This window comes from Diadema antillarum, unplaced genomic scaffold (genome assembly GCF_040938485.1).
Source record: "Diadema antillarum isolate AM-2024a unplaced genomic scaffold, OU_Dant_1.0 seq00001910_RagTag, whole genome shotgun sequence".
Lineage (NCBI taxonomy): Eukaryota > Metazoa > Echinodermata > Echinoidea > Diadematoida > Diadematidae > Diadema > Diadema antillarum.
The window spans coordinates 98447-126335 of NW_027272575.1; the positions used below are offsets into that span (position 1 = coordinate 98447).

Below are 27889 nucleotides of genomic sequence, written 5' to 3' on the forward strand. Positions count from 1 at the left end.
TCGTGTGAAAAAAAAAGACAACACTTTGTTTCAGTTCTAACAACGCAAATGTTTTTGACGTAAAAGCCAGAGGCATTTTTTATGATCTGAACGGTGAAAATGAGATTTGGCCCTGTATACATACTTTTGAACAAAGACCCCGTCGTAGCGTTTGAATTACGGGCTATAAATCCACGTTCGATTCATCTCCAAATAACCACTTGCAGTAATCGTTGACAGCGTCATCTCCTGAAAACACTTTTTCATTTCATCACCGCATGATATTTGATCCTCCCTCTCAAAATTACAGTCGCAACGTTTGCAACATATGATATTTTTGGGCTATGCAATAATTTGGTACGTGTTCGCCAGTTCTTTGAGTACACTCGAAGTAAAGAATTAATAAACTTGATCGGACCATCTACGTTTCACAGTTTACTGTTTTTTTTTTTGTATCGTTATACACTGCGACTATATTAGACTTTTTCATGTAGCATACATTTTATGATCGTGCCAGTCGCTACAAAAAAGCAAGTCAAAACCCCCCAAAACATACAAGCAAAGAAATCTCCCCGCATATGTATTTTTTTTTTGTGCGTTTCTGTTAATTCTGTTCAATCATTTCGTCAGTCCGGTGAATATTCTTGACTCTTGCATAAACGGCATGTAAATTCACATTTCAGCGATATATATTCATATAGGTATATACATTTCTGTTTTTGCCGTAACCGACCATACAAGATGCATAAAAGCAAACTTTGACCATCAAATCATTTTTTTTTAAATCGAAGCATAGTGTTCATCAAATATTACGCGCTCACAATCTTCTTGCCAGCGCAGACTACATTAAAATATTGTTAAAGGTGAAAGTCAGTACGATTTTCGTAATGTCATATAAAATGTAGTAAGCCCTATATAAATCGAGAGCTACATATCTTGATTTGTGGAATTATATTGTGGTGCTTGAGCAGGGAAAAATGCTCTAAAAACCAAAGAACACGTGAAGAACTGACATAGATGCTCAAAATTAATTTCAGACATGTACCAAAGTAAATTTAATGACATCGCCTTTGTAAAATGTATGCATGCTTTCTTCTTTTGTTTTGCTTCCTTGAGCCCTCCGCTCACGCTTTCATAATGGCAAAGCTGCCATGTTATCACCCTTGTTCGTTGTAATTTGTCATACATTTTGAAAGCACTCTTACTCCTCATCCAAAGCAATGACTTCGAACACCGTGGACAGCAAATATTTTATCGCTGCCTACTGTCAAGGGCAAAACGTTTCCCTCCCAAATGAAAATGGTGTAAATCCCTATTCAAATTCACAGAGAACGTAATCCATTTCAACAGTGCACTGTATGGCTATACTGACTATACCCATCTCTTCAAGTACCGTTAACCCTTTCTCCCTCTTCTCTCACAACCGTGCCTATACCATACAAAATAAAAATAGCTACAAACACTGTGTTACTCAAATTGTCTATATTAATACAGTGGCGATGCTTTTCATGCAGATACTCAAATCAACATTTAGGGAGGAAAAACGTACATTACCTTTCGCATTACCGTAAAACAGCTTGATAAACGTACCATTTGCACTTGTATTTCATTCGTTTTACTCCTCCCTCTATCCTAATCACGCGATAAAACATACTGTGCAGTGCATATTATGCAATTTCACGAACGTAAAATTCATATAACTTTATGTAATGTTTGTTTAACTTACCCGTATAGCCGTAAGAGGAGGCATTGCCCTTTTTCCCTGATACATAGAAGGAGATCCCTCGGATGCCATGGAGGATTGGCTGGTTTCCACTGAGTTGCAAAGTTCGCTCGGAGTAGCCATCTTATATGCTGGTACGCGTTGTCAGCGAGAATTAACCAAGAGATTGAAGCATGGCACCCTATACATCTTTCATCTTTCACCTGGTTCTTTCTCAGTGTCATTTGCACTGGTATTTCTCCATTTTCAAAAGCCACAACTTCTCTTCAACTTGAAAGGGGGAGAAACCTCGTCCACATCGTTTAACTTCATTCACCATGCAGTGCCATGTACGGTCGAATGTGCTCATAATCATTTCCACTGATTTCGGTAAATCTATCGTACTGTCAGGTGCCGTTCCCTGGGGCATAGTGCCTTGCATTTGTGAGGGGTAATGACAAGCAGAGCGTCTGATTAATTTGCTTCGGTTAAGTTAATTCATTCGTATACGATTTGTATATAGAGTATGTTTCTTTGGTATATAGGTGAGTCCCAATGGATTGATCGTTGTCAATTCGTATCATGAGTGGTGAATATTATGCGTGAGTGTATAGGTGATTCGTGAACAATGTCATCAATTATTCGTATAGTGGTGGTTATTATATACAACCCCTGTATGTACCGTGCAAGTTTGTAGGCGAAATGCTTTTTTTTTGTTCTATTCAATTCAGTTTTACTATTTTTGCTCATCAAACAGTCCGAAGAGTAACAACGTGAGTTTTATACATTTAAATTCCATGCAGTCAGGTTCTTATGTATATACCGAATGTACAGCTTGCGGGATTAGCAGTGTTTTTGTTTGATTCCTTCACTTCAGTAAATTTAAAAAGAAGGGATCTCACACGATGGAATTCTCGTTTCATATCATAATCCACAATAGTTGAAATACTCAGACGACCATTTCCATTTCATCTCGTTTGAGTTATTGTACTCCCGTCTGGGGCCATTCAACTAAAAAGAATGTAAAACGCATGCATTTGTCGCAAGAAAAAGCTTTCCGTATTATAACCCACTCACATTACTTGTCGCAAACATCTGCATTATCAAAAAAAAAAATATGAATACATTACCAATTCAAGATATAATCTGCTTTCAAACGGGAATCTTTATGCAACAGTATTTATTCGGTGCATTACCAACGCCCTTTATACAACAATGTTAACATCTCAACAGCAGCATTCATTCTAATAATACAAGAACCAAAAAAATTCATCCTCCCCTCTACCGAACTGAACTACCCAAGTCAACAATTTCTTTTTATCAAGGTTCCATTTTGTTGAATGATTTACCAAAGGAACTGAAAAACTGCAAATCATTGCCGCATTTCATAAAGAATTTTAGACGCACTTTCGTACTTAATAGCAACATAGTTTTGTATATTCTGCCAGTATTTCACTGTTTTCTTTTTTCCTCCTTTAGCCTGCTTTGATTGTGTACCGTTTGTGTCCTATGTATTTTGTACCTATATATTATTGTAAGTTGAAAAAGTCTTGTATTTACTTTGGGGCCTATTCCCAACCAGCCTGAAATACCTTAATTGGTCCCCCACAATGAATTTATTTATACTATGACTTGAAATGCAATGATCGTCTTTTTAATGTGGAAATAGATGAAATGAAATGAGGGTATTTTTCTTGACAGAACTAACAGAGACGTATCACAGGTATCCTTCCATTACAATTCACCAAATCAGGAGACCAAACTCGTAAAAACAATCAGTAAGCGATATGCATAAAATCACGACATCGACTTGTCACGGTGTTATAGCCCACCAGCACAATAACAGCGAATCTGCCGTCGGTCGAAAGCAAAGAAGTTATGTAATACGCACGAAGCTGCTTGACCTCACACTCTTCCTCAATACAAGCGCACGAGATGTACGTTGTTTCTATATGTTATACCATATCATTGCAGTTTTCACATCAATTTCAATTCAGTTTTAGTGTATAGCCCACCAGCACAATGATATCGAATCTGCCGTCGGTCGGAAGCAAAGAAGTTATGTAATACAATGTACATATACGAAGCTGCTTGACCTCACACTCTTCCTTTGTACAAGCGCACGAGAAGATGTACGTTCTTTCTATACGTTATACTATACCATAATTAATCATTGCAGTTTTCACATCAACATACTGTTATTTTGTTTTGCATAGAAAATATTCACTTATATTCTAATAATAATCAGTATACCGGGCACTCGTTGATGCGCCAATTCCACATGACAAAATAATTATGTACTCAAGGCGCAGTAGGAAAAGTAAATTATGGAATACAAAAGTAATTAAACACGCATGTACATAAAAATAAATGAAACAATAATGATGACAAAAAACAACAACTATAATCTGCATTTTGTATGCTCGAAAGCGGTTACGAACAAATGAGTCATGAGTGCAACTTTTCAAAAAAGTTAACATTCGAAGTGCAATGGATAGCCTGATTCAACTGATTCCACTGGTAAGGTACGTCTAGCATAGGTGGTTCAACAATGTTCTGATTTCAACGTTTGATCTCAAAATATATCCAGTGCATTTTCTTTAGATTTCGTTAAAATTGCCTTATGTAATGTTTCAAATCATTGGTGCTTGTTAACAGCGGCAGACCCCTCTGCAGTTAGGCAATCGTGATACATCCCGATTTCATTCACACCCAGACTTTCAACCATTTCAACCCTAATCTATAAAATTCGTACTTTCTTCCAAAATAGAGATATTTTAATGGATTCATCGATCATGCCTCCTCCTGCACGAAGATAAAAATAAACATAAAATAGTGAGAAAAAAAATCACACGGTCAAATAGAATAATTCCTAAGGAATACAAAACATAATATCGTTTTGTACACAATCAGTCTGCAATATTTGGATACACTGCCCTATGGGTTGCGGCGTCATAGAATCGATGTAAGTAATCGTGAGAAATCGGCGAGTTTGCATACGTCATCGGCATGTAGGTTTACTTTTGCCGCGTTACCTCTTTGTAATTACCATTGACAGCTTTTGTTTTCACGTTCATATTTTGCCCATGATCTTACTATTTCACGCTATTTGCAAATATTCACAGAAAATGTTTAATACAATATGATATTACTATTTCACGCTATTTGCATTCATCACACCCATATTCCTTCTTTGTGACATTGTTTGTATAATTATGATCCGATACGAAATATATTCAATAAATATATTCAATGTGAAAGCGCTGCCATAGGCCTACAATACAGCTTTATCAATACAGTCGTGGCAGAAAGTGTTACTAGTATACGAAATATAAAATTGAATATCACGCAGCCTCGACGCATGGTAAGTGGACGAGCCCGGGCAGAATCGGCCGACCATACGTTCAAGACTATCATGTTACGCGCGAGTACAGACACGAACGCAAGTGTCGTGTATCGAAGCTGTGTTCGGATACAATGTACAGGTATATAAAAACGACAGAGAACAACCAAGCAACTTCTCAACTATGAGTGAGTGCATTCGCATTGGCGGATGACCAATATTGTCCATTCTCGTTCTTACGCGTAAAGGAATTGGGGGCATCGACAGTTCTCGGGAAATTACGGAAGGAACGGGTTATTACAGGTAAAGTGTATAGACCTATTATGTTACTGGTATATCTTGGGTTGATTTTATGTACCTTTGTAATATAGACCTAGATATATATGTTATTGGTATATCTCGGATATTTTTTTAGTACATTTGTAATACTAATTCTTAAACCAAGTACATACGTCTCTGCCATGTTCCTCGTATATCACTTGTGTTACCAATAACAAGACGATAAATAACGAAAATCCATATAACTCGGTTGCTATTTGTTGTATAGACATAGCTCGCTTGTATAACCGATACAGAGGAAAGCGATTAAAAAAAAAAATGTCGAGTTTTCGCTGCCTTGTAGCTAAGCTATATGTGTACTGTATATAGTCCTATCTATAGTCATTACAAGCATAGAATCATTAAAACTAAATAATTCGATAGATTTATTATCGATGATATATTCTCATTGCGTTTACAATGCTTTCAAATCTAACATATTATACCACACGTAACATATAGAAGATAAAAAATAAAGAGGAAAATAAAGAAATGCATAAAAGAACGTCATTCAAAATCATTATTTGTATATATATATAAATATATTATATATCATTCTCCTCATCCATTCAGAAAAAAAATAAAGAAATACCAACGAACTTCTTTACGTACATCGATGTTTGATGTATATTCCACGCATGTCCACCATTAAGAAAAAAATGAAGAAAAAAATGAAGAAGAACACAAAGAAATATGAAAAAGCCCCTTATATCCAACGATCACGCGCACACAGCGCAACACATTCTCCGAAGAAGAAAATAAAGAGTAAAACAAAGAAATATGAAAGAACCCCTTGTATCCCACGACCACGCGCACACACACACAAAGAAAAAACATGCCCACATCAATCACACATCAACCACACATTACTCCACGCACACACGCACACAACGCACACAACGCAACGCCAGACCAACACTAACACATTCATGTACAATCTTCACACGGTCCTCACCAACCGAATCCAAAGCACATCACACGTTATAACATAATATACAACCGTCACCAAGACATTTTCACCCATTCACTCAACACATCACCCCAAAAAAATTCTAAGTTCCAACATATCTCGCACTTAGACAAAATATCAACATCACATCACACGTTATAACATAGGACCGTTACGCCACGCACACACGCATACAACGCAACACCAAAACCGGTACTAACACATTCATGTACAATCTTCACACGCAAACCACACGACACGTTATAACATATACAACCGTCACCAAGACATTTTCACCCATTCACTCAACACATCACCCAGAAAAATTCTAAGTTCTAACATATCTCGGACTTATACAAAATATCAACATCACATCACACGTTATAACATAGGACCGTTACGCCACGCACACACGCACACAACGCAACACCAAAACCGGTACTAACACATTCGTGTACAATCTTCACACGCAAACCACATGACACGTTATAACATATACAACCGTCACCAAGACATTTTCACCCATTCACTCAACACATCACCCAAAAAAATTCTAAGTTCCAACATATCTCGGACTTAGACAAAATATCAACATCACATCACACGTTATAACATAGGGCGTCACCAAAAAATTTCGGCTAATTTCTTAACTACAGCGTCTATGGAGAAATTCTAAGTCCAACTTTAACACAGGGCCTATGGAAAGTGAACACCCCCGATTCGCCTACAACACGCGATTTCCCATAGGGCGTCACCATTTAGACTACTATAACTACTAACAAACAAAAACGAAAAAATCTTATGTCTCTATTGGGACGGGGTTTTTAAATGTTTAACAAGATACCTGTATATACACTCTAAACAAAATGAAAGGAAAATCAACATTTTAGATGTTAATCTTCCAGCGTTTACATTCAGCACTCAGACGTGTCAGAGATGTTAGATTTACACTCAAAATGTTGAACTACTATAGCTGTTAGATAAAACACTTCCCACTTCCCAGTTATAGTAATTTTATCTATTTCGTAAAAAACATATCATTGTGTATGTGCTCTATTTAAATACTGTACATTATTTTGGGTTGAACCATGATATGGGTGTGTCTGTGCGTGGTTGGAGGTGTGTGTATGTGGTTGAGTGTGTGCACGTGGATGAGTTAGTGTGCGGTACACGCGCGCGTGTATTGTGTAGTTATTTGAGTTTGTCTGAAGAATATGAGGTATTCATCAATATCATAATTATGAGCTCCCTCGTGGAGACGTAATGAGCTCCTTTATGGAGACAATATGAGCTCCCTCGTGGAGACTTTATGAGCTCCTTTGTGGAGACACTGAGCTCCCTCGTGGAGACGATATGAGCTCCCTCGAGGAGACTTGGTATGCATTTAATATTCTTGTTTATATCTCTTTAAGATCTATAATGTTTGTTTTATGTTATAAGTGTTGTCTGGGGCAAATTATTTGTATAGGGCCCCATTTCTCTCTCTCTTCTTTTGATCTTTAAAATAACAACAACAACTTCCCACTTTTGATCCTTATAGTTCCAAGACTATGTTTTAGCTAACACTGTCATTGATATGATTAATAGCTGATAATGGTATAATTTAGTTGAAAGTGATTTGAATATGAAAACATGAATCGGTTTCATGACATTCATGATTAATTTTAAAGTTGGATTCCAGATTTTGGTCTAATTTTAACCCTCTGTGCAGAATTTGAACACTACACAGGAATCAATTATGTGTATGTGAGTGTGTGCTTACAATGACCTTGAACTGAACAGTGGGCATGAATATCACCTGTTCAGAACAATGGACATGGATATCATCTGTTCACAGCTCTGTTGATTAGGCTCTGGTGTATTGCTCCAAGGCACTTTAGAATAATCTATAATTAATGATTGATTGCCCTGGGCACTGCCAGTCTGAATTCATGGTAAAGAGTGAAATGCGTGCTCATGAAATAAGTACAGTGTAAGCACATGTTTTCATGTACTTGCATACATTACGTTTCAGGACGAATGAAGACTATGGCTGCTAATTGATAGCAGAATCTCTCATGAACGAATGTACAATGATAAAGCATTCAAACCCCGCCCATTGTCCAGGACCATTGTCTGGGTGTTAACCACACACTCCCATACGCACCAGTTGACTCCTGCGCAAAGTGAAGGTTTGTACAGGGGGTTGAAAATAGAGAAAAATGAGAACTCTTGCCTCGAAATTAATCTTAAATCATAATGAAACTGAGTTATGTTTTCATCTTTAGATTACCTCTAACAAAACTATACGCTAATCAACTGTTGTTCATATCAATGTCAGTGTTATCTATAGTATTTGAACTACTAAGGATAAAAATAGGAAACTTTTTTTGTAACACGTACCAATTCAGAAAATGATAAATACAATATTTTGAGTGTTAAATCTAACACTTATTTTCGGAAAGGTTGGAGGAGAGACAGAGAAACTGTTGATTAACCATTGCATTTTTTTAGAATATACAACGGGGATGGTGTAAGTGCATAAATCTATCCTGTTATTGTCATCATCACTATCATCACCTTGATCACATCCAGTAACTGACACACAGTAATAAGCGAATGCCTATTGTAATTGACGTGAGCGTCACCGTCGCTCTTCCTAAAAACATCTCCCAACTGAACCGTTACTGCTAGCACATCCGTTAATATTTATTTTTCTAACCTTTTTTTTTTTGGAAAAATTTCTTTAAATTCCATCAAAATGTGCACCAGATCATTGAATTTCAATTCTACAAATGCAAAGGCTCCCTCTTTCATGTCTTTTCTTAATTTGTAGACGCATACATTCTCCCTGCCAGTTCCACCTCCATAAAGGTAGCACACCCGACAAAAAGGCTAACACGCGGAAATGCCACTTTAGCTTTCCACATTGTCCTGCATGACTATTTCTCACTTTCTGATTGAAAAAAAAAAAAACCTGACAGGAAAAAAACATTTCGAATTTCGCAACGAAATGTACACACATGTCTAATTAACGATTCGCCTCTGCCAAATAATCCCACCCCAACATACCTCGGGGTAACCTAGACCGGCAGCTGACATTCAAACATCACCTTGAGTCAATGAGAGCCAAAGTGTCATCCAGAAACAACCTCCTTCGTCGCCAGCAGGGTCATCCTGGGGAGCCAACACATCCACACTTCGTACTGGAGGCCTTGCCCTGGTATATAGCGCTACAGAGTATGCTGCCCCGGCATGGTGCAGGAGCGTGCGTACACACAAGCTTGACACCACGCTCAATGAGACACTGAGGATCATCACTGGCTGTCTGAGGCCCACTCCATCTGAGCTCCTCCCTGTGCTAGCTGACATAGCACCTGCAGCCCTACACAGAGTGCACTTAACCCACAGTCTGGTGAAAAAAGCCTCACTGGATCCAGGACACCCCCTTCACAACTTTGCCCAGATACCCAACAACGACCACCAACGACTACCTTCCCGTCGCCCTTTCTCTCGCCATGCCACAACCCTTTGCAGTCCAACTTCAACGCGCTCGAAGCATGGAGAGCCCGCTGAAAGGAAATCAAACTTCCCACCCAATTTACAGTCCACCCAAATACACTATTGCCACCCGGAACAGAACTAGCCCGCAAAGAATGGGTTACCCTGAACCGATTACGAACTGGTATTGGGCGTTTCGATCAGAACATGAATCGCTGGGGCCTGCACCCTTCGGCAGCTAGTATCTGTGGACACCCCGACCAGACTGCACACCATGTAATCCACAACTGCTCCACCCTAAGCCCACCAGAAAGCACCACCACCAGTCTGACCAACCCGACCCCGATACAGTGAGCTGGCTGCAACGCCTGATCCAACTTGCATAGCTGACTCATACCTAAGAAGAAAAAGAAAAATGTAAAGTGTGGAATAATGCTATATCAACGAGATATTCGTTGGGTAACGATGAAAATGCAAAATATTAACCAAAAAGATTTGCCGGAGCCGCAATTTCAGCACGGGGTCAGATTATAAACTCAGACTCGGGGACAACTCGGCCTCGCTTAAAGTTGACGGCGCGGCCGAGTTGTCCCTCTGGATTGTACAATGTTGTACTTTTGGAGCGCTTCGCTTTCTGGCTGGTCGAAGTTATGGGCCAAGTTGATACAACGCGCGCATCAAATACAGTAACCCCTTATTTGGCGCGCTTACAAAATGAACCTGCACCTATACGTATAGAATATGGCGATCACGAACTGCGTGTGAATTGTCTGAAATAGGGCTGAGTTGTCCCTTGGACCGAGTTAGTCTGGATCCTTCTGGAATAAAAGTCGGTTTGATCTCAAAATACTCCAAAAGAACTCATCATCTCGGAAAATCGCGTCAGCCAGGTAAGTTTCTTGGTATTATCAGCAATATGAAATGGTGCAAGAAGGGTTTTCACTTTGATGTTCCGCTAAAATATGCTTCAGATCGTTGAATTTCAGGTCAAAAAAATGCAAAAGCTCCCTCATGTATAGGAGGGTGAATACGCTTGTTGCTCCTCTTATAGCAAAAAAAAAAAAATGTCCCTGCCACTTTTCCTGCCTGCGGCAATGTATATTGATTGTGTGTGTGTGCGTGTGTGTGTGTGTGTGTTTGTGTGAGAGAGAGAGAGAGAGGGGTGTGTGTATGTGTGTAAATGTGGTTGTTTGAACATACATTGTGATTGCAAATCGTACTCCCTATAGGTAAGAAGACCTGTCTACGCCATTGTTGCAAAGCATAATTATATTATTTCTCTTCTATTTTCTCGCGCACGTATTTTTTTTAATGTAATTCCTATCTAGTTCTTCTTTGCATCATATATTTTATAGATATGTACTTTTTGTTTCGGGGCATGGTTGATATTGTTATCCCGAAGTATCTCAACCTCCACGCTATGACCCGAGGAGATTGTTCCGCCTAGATAATTACGATTGAGAACGTGATTTTTAGATAATGACGTCATACTTACGTCATGGATAACTGATCACATTGATACATTAGATTCATCGTCCGCAGGACATGATACACATTGGGTGGAGTAAGTTTGATGGTGACAGTCGAAGAACTTTTTGAGTTATCCTATGCACAAGATTTGAAGAAAAATAAAGAAAGATTTCGGATCACCTAATGAAAGGAAAGCGCACTGAACATGTTCTGTTGGGAGAAAGTTAACCTTCGGTCATGCACTGACTCGCTGACCAACGTAAGGATCAACGTTATCAGGCTTCAACGTAACCATACAGAATTCATCACTTTCCTTTTCTTTCGTTTCCATTCTAGTCAACACGATGCGCTTATTCAAGCTACGGAGGCCAGTGGTGGTACTGAAGCGGTTCGCGTTGCTAGGCGTGGCATCCCTCCTCATCATCACCCTAGCGACGTCACGAATATCGTCCTCTCACGGAGACCTCGGGGCGCTGGAGGCAAGAGACATGTTGGAGAGGACAAAAGTGCGACGGGATGGACTCGAACTGAGGGCAGGAATACGCAGCGAGAGAGCCAATTCGATAGGGTCAGTTTTAAAACCAGGATAGGTGGACTGCTTGAGTTTTGGCGGAATTAGAATACGAAAAGAGAACGCTGAGTCATTGATTATCATCAATATTATCATCATTATTATCATTATCGTCATTACAATTGCTTTGACCATTGTTTTTATAGCTGTTAATTCGATCATTATCTCTATTATTGTTACAACGCCCGAACGTGTGTCAAGTTTTCAATTACGTTGACAATGCATTCAATAGATCAGTTTATCGATAAGTATAGGCCTTCTTCGCATACCTTTATTACAAAAGTCTCTCTTAAAAATCAGACGCCTTGACTTAGGCTAGCCTGAGCGACTCGGTCAACAGAGCAACAGTTTACATGTCAAAGAGCATTTCTTGTATGGAAATGAAAGTATAGTTGGGTGGACTTGCTAGTTTTTATACGTCCTTGAAAATATCTACAAAATGTAGGAAACTAATAAAATAACTTAGCCTGAAATTATATTTCCTTCATCATAAGATAGCTGAGGATACTTATGTCAAGTTCAAAGCCACCCGAGGATTGACCGACCTATCATCAATTCATGTAGGCCTATGCCTAAGCAACGGGCAATCCGTTGTAATATTTCATGTGCTGTGTGAGAAGCAGACTTTATCGGAATAAAACATGAACGTAACTATCCTGTATGCTATTATAAACTGTTTGGATTCTGAGCGCACACACTCGTAGTGGCCGACACGCTGGCCGATGACTGTGGTCCAGCGTAATACATCTTTCGTATTGTGTCATGAATACATTTTCCCCCTACACATAGTGTTGGTTACAAAGTTATGCACAAAGTATTATACTGAAATGTTAGTAACACAGTGAAAGAGAAATTTCCCCTTACACCTTTCCAGCGCTTCATCTGGCAAATTCCATAACTCAAAAAGGCGAAGCATCTGTTTACTTTGATCACTCTGAACAGATGAGGCAACACAGGCATAAAAATAACTCGTCCTTGGCAAAGTGCGGGGGGGGGGAAACACAATACTAGGAAAGAACCGTGACTTCTACGAAGATACATTTCCATCCACGCACGTCTTCAGCTGCTTCATCCTGTTACTGACAGACAATACCGTAGGCAAACTTGCCGTGACGAGCTTGTCACGGTTGTCTAGGTGCGTAACAACTGCATGTGCCTTGCCACAGAGTCGGTATTAACATGTTCAAGTTTTTTTTTTTATTCCGTTTCTCGACAGTAAAAAAATAACATAACATACATCACTCTTTCTTCAGTGATAAGAATCGTACCAAAAAAAAACAAACAAACAAACAAACAATCAAAGTGAGTTTAACAGAGTAAAACAGTACTTGTATACTTGCAGTAAAGATACATTACAATGCCTGAAGTAAATCAAAGTAAAGTTGAATATCAACGTACACAAGGCGAAAAACGGAGGGACCCACTGAAAAGACGAAGCTTGTAGAGTGTGGGCCCCTCAGGAGAGAAAGAATCAGTGAAAATATTGGTAATAATTATCGGCATCAGGACAGCAACGAAAATGTCTGAAGCAACAACAGCGAAAATAGTTGTAACAGCAGAGAAAAAAAAAGTAGAGAGGAAAAAATGTTTAAAAACATTGACAAAATAGAATTAGAAATGGAAGCCCATAAAGAGTCAGACAGAAAAGGAAGAAAAACACAAAATGACAACATTAACATATAAACGGACATAAAACGACACTGGGACATCGACGAGGCTATAGTTAAACGCAAAAGACAGACTACGACAGGAAGTAAGACTATCACAACGGAGATAACGATACACGAGGGCTGGACGATGGAAAACAAAAACAAGACAGAGACAAGACCGGACGGAAAACAAAAACAAGACAGAGACAAGACCGGACGGAAAAAAAAATCCCTCATTATATAAGCGTATAGAGTGCAGATCCCGAAGAAAAATCCATCAACTGCTTGACTAACTTAACCCAAAACTTTATTCACGAACTTGGCGGTGGTCAGCTAGTACGAGCGACAATGTGTAAACAACTATGCGGATTTTATGAAAGGGGTATCAAAATGAATAACGTGTAAAACTTATCCGATTCATGACAAATGTTATTGTAAAATCGCAAAAGATAGGCTTTTAATTTCCGTTTAAATGAATACAAAGAGGGAGCTGTTTTTATATCGTGGTTCAGAGAATTCCAATAGTTTGGACCAGTGTAGATAAATGAATTTTTCCCTAAAATTGTTCGGAAAAAAGGTAAATGAAATTCATTTGAACGTCGGGTGGGATAGGAGTGAAATGATTGGTTTTTAAGGAACATTGAATCAAAAATAGATAGAAGTGAACTGTTATTAAACATGTACATAAATTGACCTAAGTTGAATAAAAACAACTCATTTATTTTTAGTAACTTATTAGAAGTAAACAGTAAATTTGTATGTGAACGTGTAGGAGAATGACAAATAATACGGAGGGCTTTTTTCTGCAGTAACAACACTCTATTCAAGAGGGTCTGATGAGTATTACCCCAAGCCAAAATTCCATAATTCAAATAAGGCAGTATCAAAGTGGAGTATAACATGAGTAATGACTTTTGAGGAATATAAAATTTCAATCTGTTCAAAACACCTATATTACGTGAAATGATTTTACAGATATGATCAATATGTGTTTTCCAAGACAGTTTATTGTCAACAATTATACCAAGAAATTTAAAATCTAATACACTTTCTAAATTAATATCATCTAAAACTATGTTAGAATTTAATACATCGACAGTATTACTGAAAAGCATATATTTTGTTTTTTGAAGATTCAATGATAATTTATTAGCCCTGACCCAATTAGTAACTTTTAACAGTTCTGTGTTAACTTTTTGGACTAAAATATCAACATCGTTGTGAGCAAAAATAACAGTGGTATCATCTGCAAAATGAATAAAAGAAAGTATTTCAGAAACAGAAGAAAAGTCATTGATATATACTATGAATAACAACGGTCCTAAAAGACTTCCCTGAGGAACACCACACTTGACATCTCTTATAACTGAATTATTATCTTTAATAGTAACAAACTGTTTCCTATTACCTAAGTAACTCTTAAACCACTCCAAGGCCTTCCCACGTATTCCATAATGCGATAACTTATAAAGTAAAATGTTATGATTGATTGTATCGAAGGCCTTGGAGAAGTCCAAAAAAAAATACTAATTAAATGAGCGTGGTTGTCAATTGCGTTAACCACGTTATCAACGAAATGAAGAATTGCATGAATAGTGCTATGTTTTTCTCGAAATCCAAACTGAGACTTTGTAAAAATTTTATGCAAATTAAAAAAATTTATAATTCTAGTATAAATTATTTTTTCTAATACTTTAGACAATGAAGATAATAAAGAAATTGGGCGATAATTACTGATATCCAGTTTGTCACCCTTCTTATATATTGGTATTACTTTCGCCAATTTCATTTTATCAGGAAATATACCATGAGAAATTGATAAATTAAAGATATGAGTCAAAGGGTCTGCAATTGCAGATATGACTCCTTTAAGAATACAATTATCAATACCATCATAACCGGAACTGCGCTTATTTTTAACAGAAGAAACAATATCAATAATTTCATACCTATTCGTTGGAATAAAAAAAAACAGAATTTGGGTTACATTGACCTAAAAATTCAGTAAAATTTTGTTTTGTGGCCGGGATATCTTGAGCAAGCGATTCACCTATCTGAGAAAAATAAGAGTTAAAAACATTGGCAATATCAACAGAATTGTTAATCAAATTATCATCCGATTTGATTTGATCAATCTCTACTTTTTTGCTCTGTATATTCATCGCCCGGTTTAAAACTTTCCAGGTATTTTTAATATCAAACTGAAATTTTGACAACTGTCGTGAGTAATAATTTTTCTTCTCAAAACGTAAAATTCTGATTAGTGTATTTTTATAAGATGTGTATTTCCTTTTCGATTGATCAGTATTTTCCATTTTGTATTTATAATATAAACGATTTTTTTCTGTTAATTGAGCGAAGAATTGATTTAGTTATCCACGGTAACCTAGGAGTCTTCTTATAATCCATTCTTTTCTTTTGTTTAGGAATTATATCATCCAAAAAACAATTCAAAATATTCATAAAATTGTCAAAAGACAAATTAACATCGTCACTGTCATATACTCGTGACCAATCTGCATTATCAAGAGCGGCATCAAGACTGGCCAACTTTTCAGGGGACACTCTACGTTTAAATAAAGGAAATGAAGATTTGGAGTCATTAACAAGCGTTCTCAAAGTAAAGGAAGTCATTATTGGAAAATGATCCGTTATATCTGAAAGAATTATAAAAGAGTCAGGGAGGGGTAAAACATTACAAAACATATTATCAATGAGAGTAGGCCGAATGATCTGTAACCCGAGTCGGTTTGGAAATGAGGGGCAGAAAGGAAGAAGACAAAAGCGTTTCGAGAAACTCACTTGAAGAATGATCATTTCCTGATTTCAACAAATCAATGTTATAATCGCCAAGTAAAAAACAGTCCTTGTTTCGAATTATTGGATTTTTTGCCAAATCTGCAATATAAGTAAAAAAAATCTACAATATTTGAATTGGGAGGTCTATATATAATTCCAACTACCACATTCTTACATCCTGGAATACTAAGTTCAATGAAAAGAGATTCAACGGTACTATCCATTCTGCAGATATCGCTGTGAATAACACATTTAAAAGAACTTGAGACATAAAATGCAACGCCACCTCCACTCCTGTCAGATCTGTTATTAACATACATATTATATCCGTCGATAGCAAAAGAGTTTTCAGACGACGCGGTTAGCCAAGTTTCACTCAGACCAATGACAGAGCATGATTGAGTGAGATCAGATTCTAATAAAAACTGTAACTCATCAAAATGCTTATTTAAACTCCTTATGTTTAGATGCAGCAAAGAAAACGTGTCTTTAGAAAAACTATGATACATATCTTTACATTCATTAACAGTTATATAATTACATAGCGGGTTCTGAATTGAATCATCAAAATCATAAGTAAATTCAGGAGCTGATGAATTCAAATTATCGGCTGCGAAATTATCATAGGGAGTTGCATGTGTAACTGGTACTCCATCAACTAAATCAGATTCGGATGTTGTGTGTCTAAATAATTCAAAAAAATCATCATTCGACATAGAATGAAAGGGTGCATTTACGAAATCAGCCATAGTAAATAATGATATGGTCTGAAATAGAGTTCTGAGTTACCAGCAAAAGTGTGAAGAGGAAGCGTGCGATAGAAAAGGAAAGCGGCCAACAGGCAACGTGTGACAAAGCACGTGAACAATTCGATACACGTAGCAATGTGCAATGCTGGTGTAGGAGTTCATTCAAATTAACTAACATTCAAAGTACAGGCTTCTTTTGTCCCTCCGATATTGCCACCTCTGCCCACTCAAACATTGTCTTTAAAAAATGCCTTTTCAGTCTGCAATCGTCAAAGTTTTGCATTTAGCGTTTTTTTTTATCAAAAAGGTGACTTCCGAATGATTTTTTTTTTTACTTTTGCATTTCAACATCTATGTATTGGTTATAATCGGTACAGAGCTCCAGAATGTATAGTGACTAGGGTGACGAATAAGAATGTTCTCAAAATTCATCGCAAATCACAATGAGAAGGGGTGATTACATAGCAAACTCACATCACTCTTTATTGGCCATAGTGTAAACCGGCTGTTTGCCACAATATTCAGATACAGCAACGTAGTCATGGTTTGGGAAAACATTTTGTTTTTCAAATCCATTCAGCTTTTATAAATTTGTTTGTTACCCTGGACATGAAAGGAGCAGAGTTATTGCAGAAAATGCCAAACTTTGCTTTGATATAATTTGCTTGACAAATCTGTGATTATTTTTCTTTTAATCCTTTCTGTTCCATTAATGTGTGGAAATTACACATACTGGCCAGGGTAGATATGGCACACAGAGGGTTAAATGACCAGTAGCTACATTTATGTAGCAGCATGGCATTTGTAAGCAAAACAGTTACAGAAGCTTAGAATTTCATGCCGTCAATCCCTCGTTTGAGGCGAGTCCCCAACTGGGGTTCCCCAAAGTGGGGTGCGTATATTTGTCGTTTGGGAGTTGGGAGTCGAAGTACTTGTCCATTGCAAATAAACTTTCTGCTCAGACGTGACAAACCTGGAGGCCAAGCCAGGGTTTGATGACTCCAGCCAGCTGTCGTATTACGTAAGAGCATGATAAGGATATCTGCCTGTGGCAGACCATTCAAAGTGAACTCAATTTTCTCTATCCTTTTTAAAGTTTTCAATTTTATATTCTATTGAGAAATTCTATGGTCATCCATTTTACATTTCGAACGAAAAAAATTGACCCGTAAATAACGAAAATACAGGAATAAGAAGGAGAGCATTACCAGTTTGCCGGTGCTGACAATGTGCTATTTGGCAGTGAGTTACAACGGGGAGGTGAGACTACCTCCCTGGTTACGATCAGCCTGCTGACTGGATCATTGAGAAAGCAGCTGTCGTATTACGTAAGAGCATGATAAGGATATCTGCCTGTGGCAGACCATTCAAAGTGAACTCAATTTTCTCTATCCTTTCTAAAGTTTTCAATTTTATATTCTATTGAGAAATTCTATGGTCATCCATTTTACATTTCGAACGAAAAAAATTGACCCGTAAATAACGAAAATACATGAATAAGAAGGAGAGCATTGCCAGTTTGCCGGTGCTGACTATAGTTACGTTCAGACGGCAGGCCCTAACCTCGAGGTTAGGAAACCTCGAGGTTTAGCTCTTGCCCCCTAACTACGACGTGTGTCCACACGACGAATCTTAACCTCGAGGTTACGAAACCTCGAGGTTAAGCTTCTGCCCCCCGTAACTACGAGTGGGTCCCACTCGATGTTAAAACCACAAAACCGGAAGTTTCACCCCACACTGCTAACAAGGCGTCTATTTATTCTTTAGTCCAACCCTGTCGGACAGGTAATCTTTTTCTCTGTCATGGTATGCAGAGATAGCACTGCACTGATGACTTTATGCCTTTATGAAGATATTCGTCGAAAACATTTTTTTTTTTTTTTAACTAGTAGTTACGTTCAGACGGGAGCCCTTAACCTCGAAGTTAGGAAACTTCGAGGTTAGAGCTTGTAGTTAGGGACCGTGAAGACGCACTCGTAGTTAGCAAACCTCGAGGTTTGCTCGATGTTTCGAGCCACGAGAAATCTTATGGTTAGCGCTCTAACCACGAGCCGCGGGGGGTCCCCACTCGTAGTTAAGCACCGTGTGGACACAAAAAACAACGAACTCGAAGTTAAGAGTGACCTCGCCGTAAACTCCAGCCCCCACAATTTCTCTCTGCTTCCGGGTCAACCTCCCAAACGTACACCACAAATACACTACACGTGAAAAACATATGACGAACGACACAACAACATCATCTTTTCTTCCCATGCGCTTGATCTCTGAAACTGAACACGTCGAACTAGATCGCTACTGTATTCTATATTCTTCTCCGACGCTTAAAAAAATGTTTTCGACGAATATCTTCATAAAGGAATAAAGTCATCAGTGCAGTGCTATCTCTGCATACCATGACAGAGAAAAAGAGTACCTGTAAGCGAGTCCGACAGGGTTGGACAAAAGAATAAATAGACGCCTTGTTAGCAGTGTGGGCTGAAACTTCCGGTTATGTGGTTCTAACATCGAGTGGGACCCACTCGTAGTTACGAGGGGCAGAAGCTTAACCTCGAGGTTTCGTAACCTCGAGGTTAAGACTCGTCGTGTGGACACACGTCGTAGTTAGGGGGCAAGAGCTAAACCTCGAGGTTTCCTAACCTCGAGGTTAGGGCCTGCCGTCTGAACGTAACTAATGTGCTATTTGGCAGTGAGTTACAACGGGGAGGTGAGACTACCTCCCTGGTTACAATCAGCCTGCTGAGAAAGAGAGAGAGAGGGAGAGAGAGAGAGAGGGGGGGGGAGAGACGATCTGATGGGGGAGGGAGAAGGGGAGAGACAAAATGGAATGACAATAGTTCCAGTCACTGCAGTACAGGCATGCTCTGTCTGCATACGCTGAATGTCTACACTCACACACACACACGTACACACACACACACGCACCATGGAGCTACTTAGCCCATGCCAAAACCAAAACAATCTCCTCCTCTCGCGGTGCCCCCCCCCCCCCTCCTGTAGTGCTGTGGCGATGACTGATGCTTAGATTAGGCCAGGGTCAAGAAACAGGTGTTTTATATCTTTGATTTGAAGTCATTGATTGCCAAGATATGCACTGGCATTATTTACGGGGGTGTAGCCTCTTCGAACGAGAGATTTGCGTCATGTTCGCAGATATAGAAGGGAACATACCCCGCGTTCACATTGTCCCCCGCGCCGCGGGGACAGCCTCAAGAGATCTTATCTTTTTTACGACTGACCGTTCACATTGGTATCTCATCTGTCCCCGAGCTGTGGGGGCAATTGGGGCTTGGGGCGAGCTCTGCCAGGCATAGCGCATGCGCACATTTGATGACCACAGCTGGACGCTATCAATTTCGCCCCAAGGTCACTCTCTCCTCCAAATCTTGTCCCCGTACCCGACTTGATTCGCGGGGACGAGGGGACAAGTCCCAGCGAGCGTTCACATTATGGTTTTGGAGGAGAAAGTCCCACAGCTCGGGACTTTCCCCGCGGCGCGGGGGACAATGTGAACGCAGTGTTAGATAGCTGAGATGTATTAAAGTTACAAGTGACAGGAATGGAGTAGCCAGAAACGCTTTCATGTACTGTGGCATTTGACGATTCATCGATCGGTTTGGACGGTTTGGGGCGTTTGGGCAGAATATTTCACTTCATTTCATTTCATTTCATTTCATTTCATTTCATTTCATTTATTACGTTTCCACACAAATCATACAGTGTTCTATTTCTACAACATCCATCCATGACAATGTAAAGTAATACATAAATATTACTATAAGTTATAAGTTCAGTATTTACGAATTGCATTTACATAGCACAAAATCAATTGAAATCATTCTCAAGGGTACATTCATAACGGATTAATAAAATTGTGTGTGGAAGGAATCTACGTAGAAACAGATGCTTGTGGGAGTAGGTTTACCGAAAGAAATCAAACGCAGGCTGTTACATTCACACACACACACACACACACTGCACGCACGCAAGTGCGCCTGGTCAAGCGTGCCTGCACGCACGAACACAAACACACACAAGGAGAAGAGAATGAGAAAGAAGAGGAGAAATCACAAACAAGACCGTCATAGGGACAATATTAATGACGGTACTTGCAGATGCAAGAGAATACAAATATGAAAGAAACGAATTCAAAATAAAACCATGTAGACCTATTCTACAATCATGCCGAATAATCTATATCAGTATTAATAGTTTCAAATCATCTGCTAAATCATATCAATTCATGATATTATCACCAGAGCATTGCAAAAGAAGTTCATCCTTAAGCTTACGTTTGAATGAATACCAACCGGGAGTTCGTCGTAATTCACTATCTAACATGTCTAAAGAATTCTAAAATTTGGGGCCATTGGAAATAAAAGTATTCTGTGGTATTTGCAATCTAGTTCTCGGTATATGAAACATATCACTCTGTCGTGTTGGATACCTATGTACTTCGTCATTTTTCTTAGATAAAACTCCAAAACTTGGCACGCCGTCGACTGAGTCGGGCGTGCGAACGTGGCACATAATACGGATACGATTGTGGGTGCACTCCTAAAATGGTTTGAACGCATTTCGTTTCAAATCATTCGAGCTGCCGTGCGTTGACTTGTCGGAAGGTTCATGATTCTGCCCCATAGGTGGCGATGGGTGATAAGAGTTCTGTAGGCCTTTATTCTCACTTGGGTGAGCTTAAGATACCATGATTGGTCTATACAGTATTCATATGCCTGCCAAATGCCCAAGCTGCGAGTCTTGTGAACCTTTTGATGTCAGCCTTAACAGATGGGACATTGCCTCCCTTGAACTTTGTCGACGGGAGAATATCAGGTGTGATGTCTCAACTGTCCTCAGTAAGGATATTGCATATTGTTGGATTGATCTTCATTCTCCTTTTGCTACATGCATTCTCCAGTTCATTGGTAGAGATCTGTAGTTGTAAAAGAATAATTATATCTAAGAGGGTGGTGTCATCTGCGTAGCGGATTTTGTGATGCTTAACTCCTCCAATTGGATATGTATTATGTATCATCGTCCATTTTCCGCAGATCTTTCATGTTAAATTCCAAAATAGATTGAAGAGGCTAGGCGAGAGTACATGTAGACATCTGTTTTCTAACACCAGTATCTACTCGGAACAAGCTGATGATCATTCCATTCAATAGCTCATAGCACTCTGTCCGTTATACATGTAGCCTCGAACACGTGATGCAGTGATACAGTGATGCTTGGTCTGTTCCGGTGGAGCGAAGGCACTTCCAGAGGGTTTCTCGCCAATTGGAATTGAGTGCTGCTTTGAAGTTAGCAATGTTTCAGTGTACGTTCCCTATCTTCCTTAGCCTCCTTAGCCTTTTCAAACACCGGGCGAACGACAAACACAGCTTTTGTGGTGCCTTTATAGAACTACGGAATCCATATTGGTCCTCGGTTTGATACTTGTCTATGGTTTCCTGCTTCCTATCTAATCAATATCATTCTGCAGAAAACTTCCCCAGTAATAAAGATCAGGTTAAGGTTTTGACAGGATCTAGTTTGTCTCCCTTCTTGTCCACTGTGGTGATGACACCTTTGCTTCAGTCCTCAGGAGTATTTCGTTAAAACCACGCTATATCAATAATCTTGCCTAGAAGTTGTCTTATTGGTCCTCCACAAGCGTTTCTGCAGAGATTCTCTCCAGGCCACAAACCTTGCTGTTTCTCAAGGACATGGTTGCCTTTTCGACCTCCGTGATTTAGAAATGTCACTCACTGACTCAACAGTAAATGGATCTGTAATCGGTTGCAAACACTGTCATCCACAGGAAATCCCATGAAAATTGTGTAGATTCTCTGAAGTGTGTGTGAAAGACCAACTGCATTGACTCCTATTTTTCTCACATTCAGCTTATTGCTAAATCAAAATGAAAATCGCAGTGCCGCCTGGAATCATTGAAAAAGGAAGCTATACCTATCGTGGTGTTGATGACTATGGCTCTTGGTTTGGTTAGCCTCATTACCAATGTCGGCGTAACAGGACATTTTGCATTGTCTATGTCATGCTTATATCTTGTTTCTACTCCGAAGGTCTTTGAGACTTGAAAGAGAAGTCGGGGGAACGTCTCATGCCAGGCAGCACGAAGAAGCCCAAGAACGGTCCCGAGGACTGAAGCAGGGCGAGTTATTTTCTCACGAACAAGCGGTAGGCGGAGCTGGTGAACCTGCGGAAGCCGCCAACCCGAACGCAGCAGGAGCACCTCTTGATCCAGTGCTACGTTCCAATGATGAAGGATGGGAATCCAAGGCAGGGCGGGAAGACGTCGAAGAGAAGGATACCTTCGCGAGGCGGGAAACCATTGCAGACGGGAGGGAAGATCCTGATGTTATAGCTGACGAAGAGCCTCGAGCAAAAGTAAGTTTGGAGCGCGGCAATGACACTAATGCCTTAGTCCTACAACGTAAAGTTGCAGCAGTTGAGCCGCAGAAAGAGGTTGCGAAAGACGAGCCTCGGAAGGTGGATCCGGCCCGAAAGGCACCCTCGTCGACGATGCTGAAGAAAAAACAGGTACGGCTAATTCGGAAAACCATTCGGAACGGGAAGGTGATCAAACAAGAGCAGATCGGTGTAAAGACCTTGATCGTCGACGAAAAAGGAAATCCTGTTGAAAATCAGCGCGCCGCCTACGATGAAATATGGTACAGCGACTTACTCAAGGGGAACTATCGAGCGAGGACGGTGCACCTAGCCAACGTCACAAACAAAGGGTGAGTTCCGACCGCAGTTTCTTCAAATTTACTCAAAGAATCTTGACGTTTGAACGAATTTCTATGATGTTACTGTAGTGAAACGCTAACCTGAGGGTGCGTCCGTCGAGCAACATTTCAAATTAAGCGGGCAGAGTTGGGAATACCTTTGTGAAAAAAAATAAAACGACTTGAAAGTAGAATAACTCAAGGGGCATCCACCAGACCCCATGGAAGACCAGCTTAGTGTAGCTGAATATCGGCTATCCAGCAATCTTTTCAGATGGAAATGAACAAACAAATAAATTCAGAACATTTCTGGTTTTATAGAAAATTATGATTATGTGTTTTCAAGAAAGAAAAATAAAATTGGTCCCCACTATGCCACCGGCACCCAAATGGGAGCATCTTTTAGCTCGATCATTTTTGGTTGTAATATTCTGTTTAAGGATTCTCTGATTAAAGAGTTCTACAATCCCTTGGAAAAATTGGGTGACAACCTGAAATTACAGTCACCAATTGAGGTACTTAAAGTACTAACTTTTATAGCTCTACAAGGGTCTCCTTCTGATTGTAGTGAAGATTTCTTAAGTACCAACGGGCATTATGCCAAACGAAATTAGAGAGTCTTTATAAAATGTTTCATCTATAAAAGCGATGTGAGTACAAATTCAAGTTTGAATATAATCATATTCTTTCGATCTGGAGATGCCCTGTTGGGGCCCTTCTTTTTTTCTTTTCTTTTTTTTTTTTTTTGAGGGGGGGGGCGGGGGCAAAGTGGGCCAATTTTCATCACTTGATCTTCTTCTCAAAAACTCTTGGTCAAATTCTTACCAAACTTGGCATGTACTATGGCTAAGGAGATTATATCTTTATACAAATGGTCACCATGCATGTTCCACTTGGGGGCAACCCAAAGGTCCAGGGTCACTGAATTACATAATTTTAGACATGAATAGATCTGATATGTTTTTCAAGTACTCAAGAACAGTCAGTTGAAAATTTGTACAAATGTCAGGCATATCACAATTGAATGGCTGTATAGGAGACTAACGTTTGGTTTTCCTTTCTCCTGTTTTCTCTCTCTCTCTCTCTCTCTCTCTCTTTCTCTGTGTGTGTGTGTGTGTGTGTGTGTGTGTGCGTGTGTGTGCGTATGTTCCCACATGCTATGTTACAGACCGTATTTGACGGAGGGGCTCTGGAAGTTCGATGACCCTGACTCGGAGCGGCTCTTTCTGTACAACAAACTGCTACAGCACGACTGGCACGTCAATAGGACAAATCTAGAACTCATCAGGTAGGCTGAAATTCAATCTATAAAGTATAATACAACGAAACATTGAAATCGCTACGTCGAATAGGGTCGGATTGTAATAAAAGTCACAACCACTTTGTATTTCAGTTAACTGTATTTTCCTCAATTACAGTGTTGTACAGATTTTGTGCAGTTGTGTGTATCCAAATGTCTTATTGCAATTGTATTTTTGTTAACGAAATGAAATGAATGAGTGCTGGTAACGGACGTGTTGACGTATGCGTAGCGCATGCGCTGTACCATCTTTGTCGTCTATTGCTGAACTAAATATTCCACCAAAGGTCCTGGAGTCTACATGAACTAGGCTTTTTTGTGTATATTCGTTTGTTGTTGTTTTTTTCTGCGTGAATATGTTTCTTCTATGTTTCTTCAGACAGAAGCGAAAACTATTTAGAAAAAAGGGATATGAGCTTACAAAAGCTGTCATGATTTACCTTTTGTATTTCCATATACTTTTATGCAATTTACGTGGTTATGTCTTTTCCTTTGTTTTCTCATTATGAGCTGAATTCTTACTCTCTCGCATTCTTTTTGTGCAAAGAACCCGACCCCCTCAATTATGTTTTGCGTTTAATCAGTTAGCCTACCATTGCATATTGATCACCTTATCAGGAAAGAGTTGGTAGAAGACGGCGTGGACTCCAGAAACACCTTGATAATGACCCGCGAAAACTCGCCCCTCGGTTCTCAGTACCCGTTCTACGCTAGCACCAGGGTGAGCGTTGGCAAAGAGAATCGGCGACTGTACTACTACAACGTAACCAAAGAGCTTCGCAGATACATTCCAGAGGTAAGAACGGTCCTTGTGTACTTTGCTATGAGGACAATTGTACGCATGCCATATATCTCAGGCGACAAACACCGTGACGCTTGCATGATGAGAAGATGGAGGAGTGGTGTATTTTATGTTCTGAATAGCCAACAAGAAACGATTTTCATGCAATGTTCGCTTTCCCCAGTGCGAAACAGCAGATAAGAGTGCCACCTTACCCCTCTGGCCACTGAATGCAGTGTATTGTATATCTCATAATTGAGCTGTACTGCATTGTGAACAGATATTACTTAAAATATTTAGTCACGTGATCTACCATCGCGAAGTCGGCTAAATTTGAACTGTGATATGCGATGTTTTCTCCGTCGAGCTCGATTTGCGACAGTCGCTAGGTAAAATTTGCATGACATCACGGTTGCAATACAGGGAACATCGCGATGTTATAGCAAAATCGCAATGTTATAGACACTGTGTTAGACGGCCAACTGTGCAAATGGACGGTACGTTTAGATCGCGTTGCGATTTTGCTAGCGAAGTTCATCTAACAAACAAACAACCAAACAAAAGGGAGTGAGTTATACTGCGCATGTACTACAGTAAATGCATATCGCATGAGCTGTAACGCACTTCCATGTGTACTAATTTTTGGAGTGCATGGGCATTGGCCCCTAGCGCAGTTACAGAGTGATAATCAAGGTCAAATACAAAAATTCCAATATAATATTTCCTCCTATATTTCTGCAATGCCTCGATGCGTTTTTATGAAACTTTGTGTAGGCCTATACGTGTATTACCAGATAAATATTCTGTATAGAGAAAGTTTTTGGCCATAAAGTTAGAGGTCAAAGGTCACGTGAAAATGCTAAAACTTCACTTTTTTGTTCATATCTCGGAAATGGCTCGAGGTGTCTTCATGAAACTCAGTATGTTATCATGACTATGCATCATTGTATTGGCTAATACTGATGCTTCTAGGAAGTTTAAGGTCATGAGGTCGAAGGTCGAAGGGTAGAGGTTACATTAAACGCTAAAATTTACATTTCAGGCTGGTTTATACTTTCTTCTGCATACCCTCTTTTGCGTATAATACACTTAAAGTACATTGTATATTTTATTATCCAAATCTGGTACATAGCCTACACGTTATTACCGCACAATGATTAGAATGGGAAGTTGTTGGGCCATGAGGTGAAAGGTCAATTTAAAATTAAAAAAAAAAAAGTGATCTGTTTTTCATGTTTTGAAATTGGCTGTAAGTGTCATCATGAAAAAAAAAAGTGTATTATTACTATACCGGATTGTTTGCCAATCATGTGAAAGAACTGTGTCAAATGTGCAGCAGACCTATTGGGACTATCATGCGATATGGCGGAAGCATCGCAGATACCGATTGGCATATCAATATCTACGAAAAAAAAAAGCGAGAACATAGCTTTAAAACAAAGAATTGTGAGTGTCTTAGTAAATTCCAATAAATCATAAAAAAAAAACTTGTGGAGTATCAAGTGTCATATTATACATCTTTACCCGGATTTCAAGAGCGGTCGTCATGGCTACGCCTAAAAACATGTAGTTTTGACCATGGACCTAGCAAATTGTTTTGACCAATGTAATTATTTTACTGAAAAGTATTAAGCATTAAAGACAGCCAATCCCTTTTGCATGCAAATTTTTGAAAAATTGGTGAGTGTCACAGAATTTGCCCGATTTTCATCCTTTTATATGGAAACAAACGGAACAACGGAATTTTCATAACCTCTGAGAACTGTCGGCAGGCTGTAACTCATACAAGACGAAACGGAGGAAACCATGTGCATTCAAACTCAAATATTTTAATTGTCTATGCCTATGACTTCTGGTTTTACAGCAAATTATAAAAAGGAAAAAACGAACATAAAATTCTTCCTGTTCAGTGGCTTTATGGCTCTTAGGACTTTATTATGTTTAACTTAAATTGGACTTATTTCACCTCGATTATGCAACTGGCTGTCACGGATGTAAGTTGTGTGACGATGGCTTATGACGACGAGGTATGACGATGACGTACGACGGTGACAATGTAGGCCGATGACGG

General features: G+C 39.3%; 1 protein-coding gene across 1 annotated transcript in view; it reads left to right on the forward strand.

Annotated features, from left to right (window-relative positions):
• The first annotated feature begins 9978 nt into the window (after window positions 1–9978).
• Window positions 9979–27889, forward strand: part of LOC139713134 (uncharacterized) — a 39218-nt gene continuing 21307 nt past the window's right edge. The window contains exons 1-6 of the mRNA XM_071624886.1: window positions 9979–10121; window positions 10630–10661; window positions 11578–11809; window positions 23072–23749; window positions 24906–25025; window positions 25656–25833. Coding sequence (XP_071480987.1) covers window positions 9979–10121; window positions 10630–10661; window positions 11578–11809; window positions 23072–23749; window positions 24906–25025; window positions 25656–25833 — 1383 coding nt within the window. The remainder of the gene's footprint in view (window positions 10122–10629; window positions 10662–11577; window positions 11810–23071; window positions 23750–24905; window positions 25026–25655; window positions 25834–27889) is intronic.